Below are 4684 nucleotides of genomic sequence, written 5' to 3'. Positions count from 1 at the left end.
CAGATAGACAGACAGACAGACAGACAGACAGACAGACAGACAGACAGACAGACAGACAGATAGACAGACAGACAGACAGACAGACAGACAGACAGACAGACAGACAGACAGACAGACAGACAGACAGATAGATAGATAGATAGATAGATAGATAGATAGATAGATAGAAGGACAGAATGATAGATAGAATGACAGAATGACAGAACGATAGATAGATAGATAGATAGATAGATAGATAGGCAAACAGGTTGGTGCCAATTCAATTCATATTCATGCACATGAATTCAAAGGGAAGCAATTCTTAAATTCTAAATTTCATTCATTTAGCAAAGTGAAGGAGGCTGAGGAACATTTTATAGAACATCATCGGCTATATTAGGGCAATGAAGATGCCAACAGGGGCACAAGAATGTATTGTACTGTTTTTTTTTTTCATGGCAAAAGCAATTTACCAAGCTCTGTGCCCCTCCTCTCGCTTCTTCACTTCTAGGCATCTCAGGGGGCAGCAGCCTGGGAAACTATGACTTCAGTGTTTTTGAGGGACAAAGCAGCATTGTGAGGTTCTTCTCAGTATTTCAGCTTGAAGAATTACGGAGGGAGAAAGAGAGCTTCCTCCAGGAGGCTCAAAACACCAGAATGAGTCACTGCTGAGAATATATGTGCCATAGAGGACACTGTCTGGACCACTGCCAGGGTATTAGATCACTGAAGATGAATGAAATTTGGACAAGTTGAGAAGCTGGAAAAATGTTTGTATATACAGTTTTATGTTTTCTTTCGATTACATGACCAATATCTGATGCTACATATTTATCTTACGGAAATTATAGGATTAAGATGAAATCTTACCTTCAGCTGCTCATAATCACTGCAACACATACTCAGTGAAACAAGACAAAATCCTACATAAATGTTGCTATAATCACAGCTACAGCCAAAGTATAATGCCAAGAGCAGGTTAGAAATCCTAAATATGTGCCTGCATATACTTCCCATTCTTTTATCATCCACATCTGGCACTCAGCTGCAGTGGGCTATTCCCTGTCATTGTGAAATGAATCCAGGTTAGATTATTTCTGTCATATTTGCAATAGAGAAAAATATTATGCAGTTTAAAATCAGTTTAACATTCTGGAATTGACATAAATGTAAATAATGATGTAAAAGAACTAACATTATCTTTTCCTTTTGGTGTTTTGCCACTTGTTTTATTAGGAGGAGACGGGGAAATGGCATCTGGAAATGTCTTTGGCCAATTTCAGACTGTCATTTTTCAAACTCCAACTCTTCCTTTCTAAAGCTCTAGAAAAAAAAAAAGAATAATAAAAGAATGGTTAGGTCATTTATTTTAAATATAATACCATTTTTATATTCATGTTTTTTTTTTATCTAAACAAAATGCAATATTGTGTTTACAATACATGTGAAACACTTTCTGCTCACAAGACCCTTTCAGGTTACTGAATTGTGCATTTTATAGATGTAGTTGGTCTAGCGTAGATCATGTGACAGATAGAAGGAAAGTGAGAAAGAAAAACAGCACGAGAGGAAGATAGATTGATAGATAGAACGAGAGATGTGTTGGAGGCAGTTAGTGATGCCCACAGTATCAGATATGGCATATATTCAAACTGATATGCCACAACCAACACAGTATGTTTTCCAAGATTTTACAAAATGTTTAAACACAAAAATAATTTGTTGGACTGTCAAATTTAACAGCTGCAAACAGCTCTGGAACAATACACTTCAAATAAATGTACACTGAATTGGATTCATTAAATTACATTTACATTAGTGTAATATGGGTCGAAAAAACTAAATTAGTATTTTTATATGCATACTATTTAAAATGTTGCCTTGGCTTCAGTGCAGTAACAATATAATAATAAAAACAATTAGGCCTATTTAATTTTGCAAACAACATGTTGTCTTTATAATACCATGCTTTTTCTCACACTGACAGTATAAATGGGTCTTTAATGCATAAAAAATAACTACCTTTTTTAGAAAGGGGATCTCTCACAAGAAAATCATCATATTTCGGGACCATTGGCATCAAAAAACTAAAAAAAAACTAAAAAAAACCCTGCTTTAAAATACTTTGCACAGTGGTTAAGGTTATGATTAACTTCATAATGATCACTTAGGGCTGACAAACTGTAGCATTTGTGGTAGTTTTTTAAATGGTTAATTGTCTGAGTTTAACTGTAGAGTATCACAGCCCATGAAACCAATGCAGTCTTACTTTTCCTGGCAGGCATTACCAGTTTCCCTTAATTACACACACACTGTGAGCTATTATCACAGATTTGCTTCAAGGACAAAAAAATGTGTCTAAAAAGCTACATGTTTTTTTCTCGCTATTTCTTTTTTCTTTTAATAGTTTGAAACACTTTGCTTCCTTTGATATTGTTCTTTAACACCCTTTATTGTCTATTTCTGTCCTCTTTCTTTCACTTCTACACTTCTCTCAATCTAATTTTGATTGTCTCATCCCTCTTTGTTCATATAAGGAGAGACATTCTGACAGACAGTGTTTCAGGGGAAACACAGGACTTACAGTTTAAATCATGTGTAGTGCTGCTCACAAATAGACTGAGGCTACACACACTGCAACCCCTGGAGAACACAATAACAATTAGTCCCATCTGGCTGACAGCACCAGTCCTCCATCCCCCAATCCAGTCCCCCAGTCTCTCCTCACGTGATCTCTGCAGTCTGCAGCTCTCTCTTCTCTAACTCAGTCTGCAGACAACAAGTCCTTTCAAAACTTCTGTCTTTGAAGTTTGTGTTGTCACAATACTGGACAATATGCATAAAATAAAATTTGAGCTCTAAGATGTACAAAAACAATTACTAATAGCCAAATAACATAGAAGTTGTTATCTGGAAGTTATTATGAAAGTGAAATTAATCAAGAAAAGAGGCACATTCGGGGCAAAGATGTGTCACAGAGTCTCTAGTAATTCAAAAATCGTATTATTCCATCAATATTGTTTTTTGTCATATTACACAAAAAAATCGAGGGGAATCTTTAGACCTGCTGTACCCCAAGTATGAATTCATGGACTTTAAGTGGTTTTCAATTTGAGTTAAATTAAGTTTATCATATGATATGTAATTAAAACCTAATACTTAGCACCTTTAAACGTGAAGTAATGCACTTGCGCTCTCTAGTGGTCATTTCAAATCACACAGTTGAGGGTAAAGCGTAAAATTATATTCAGTTTAACACATTTAATTAAGGAGTGCAGCATAAACATAATAGACAAAACATAGCGTTTTCATGGAAAAGGTTTGTCCCTTTCGTTTGGTTGCCGCATTATTCTATTATGGCTTTTATTTTGAAATCTGTAAGAGCATTGATGCGCACTAGTGACAGGAAGTCCGCTTCATGTACACGAATCGGTTTATTTGAACAGTTCATTTCAAATCACTAGTTCAAGAAATGATTCGTGTATACTTTTACGTTATTGTTGTAGAACCTGACATCTATTCGTTTTAGCAACATAATGTTCTTAATTAAAGTATTTTTTCGCCCCATCAAACAAATATTGGTAGTCTACGCTTCAAATGCACGCCACTTACTATCAACTCACTTCGAAACGGACAGGTCTGAGCGTTCTTGGGATAGTGAATTAATCAGTGTGCCTTATTTCATAATTAGCATGCAAGTTTCCTTTGCCTATTAAATCTTAATCTTAATAAAGCAAGATGTCCTGTTGAATTATGTGGAATTTATGGTATATTATAACAGCCCATATAAAACGTGACTTACAGTTGTACCAGATGTGAAGGGGAAGGAGATTTATACGTGCTTCAAATGTGTCGACCAAAAAAGCACCTGTTTATCGTCGAGCCTAACTCCTCTAGAAAGAAGCCTATCTTTTCTTCTTCGTTTTTTGTCTCCTCGTTGAGAATTGGCGTCTGTAGTGATAACCGGTTTCCAGGCCACATGACGAAAGAGTATTTTAAACTGAAAAGCATCAATTTAATTAATGAGTGAAATAAGGCCGCTCCGGTTCGAAAATGAATTATTCAAAACAATCATTTTGTCAACCCGTTGAACTGATTCAAATGATCCGACTGACTCATAAGCAGTGTTGCCAAGTCTAGCAGCGGTTTCCCCGCGGAATTGGGCTACTCTAACACTGTTTCCGCGGGTTGGTTTTCATGTCCGCGGGTTTAAGCGAACACAAGAACGTGATATTTAGCCCCTAAAATGCGATTTTTACCGGGGGACCCCCCCTCTAAACGCGATTGGGTTAGTTTTGAGCAGCAATTGGGCGGGTTTTGTTGTAAAAATCTGGCAACCCTGCTCATAAAATCGATTCGGACATTAGAGGCACATGGCATCTGATGTTACTTGGATCAAAAGGCTAAAACAAGCAAGTAACATCATTTCTTCAGACAACTATTCCACGAATGTTATAGCAGCTCAACGTTTATTGTTAGCTCGATTAGCTTACAGTACAGAACGATAATGTTCAAGACAATTTGGATTCTCAATCGATTAATGCATAGACACAGTGGAGTGTCAAAACACAGAGTAAGTGTCTAAACCCTTATGTATTTAAATTACAATCACTCTAATCAAATAAGCAGAAACTGTGAAATATGCATGGTGGGGTTATATATATATATATATTTTTTTTTTTTTAATTGTTGCGCCGTTGTTGGT

The 4684-nt window shown here is 36.2% G+C and overlaps 1 protein-coding gene and 1 long non-coding RNA gene across 2 annotated transcripts in view; one reads left to right on the top strand and one right to left on the bottom strand.

Moving 5' to 3' along the window:
- Positions 1 to 345: 345 nt before the first annotated feature.
- On the bottom strand, positions 346 to 4019 carry LOC107712077 (uncharacterized). Its single transcript, XR_001636762.1, has 4 exons — positions 3782 to 4019; positions 1175 to 1302; positions 850 to 1041; positions 346 to 705 (listed from the first exon to the last, which is right to left on the bottom strand). It is a non-coding gene; the product is annotated as an uncharacterized LOC107712077 (long non-coding RNA).
- A 500-nt stretch (positions 4020 to 4519) lies between these two features.
- The window catches only part of LOC107712066 (hemK methyltransferase family member 1-like), a 9161-nt gene continuing 8996 nt past the window's right edge, over positions 4520 to 4684 (top strand). Inside the window, 1 exon segment of the mRNA XM_016517190.1 lies at positions 4520 to 4552. Within this exon segment, the coding sequence (XP_016372676.1) occupies positions 4520 to 4552 (33 nt within the window).

This window comes from Sinocyclocheilus rhinocerous, unplaced genomic scaffold (genome assembly GCF_001515625.1).
Source record: "Sinocyclocheilus rhinocerous isolate Xijiao unplaced genomic scaffold, SAMN03320098_v1.1 scaffold1710, whole genome shotgun sequence".
Classification (NCBI taxonomy): Eukaryota; Metazoa; Chordata; class Actinopteri; order Cypriniformes; family Cyprinidae; genus Sinocyclocheilus; species Sinocyclocheilus rhinocerous.
The sequence above is the reverse complement of the archived record's forward strand: the minus strand, read 5'-3'. Positions and strand labels throughout refer to the sequence as shown.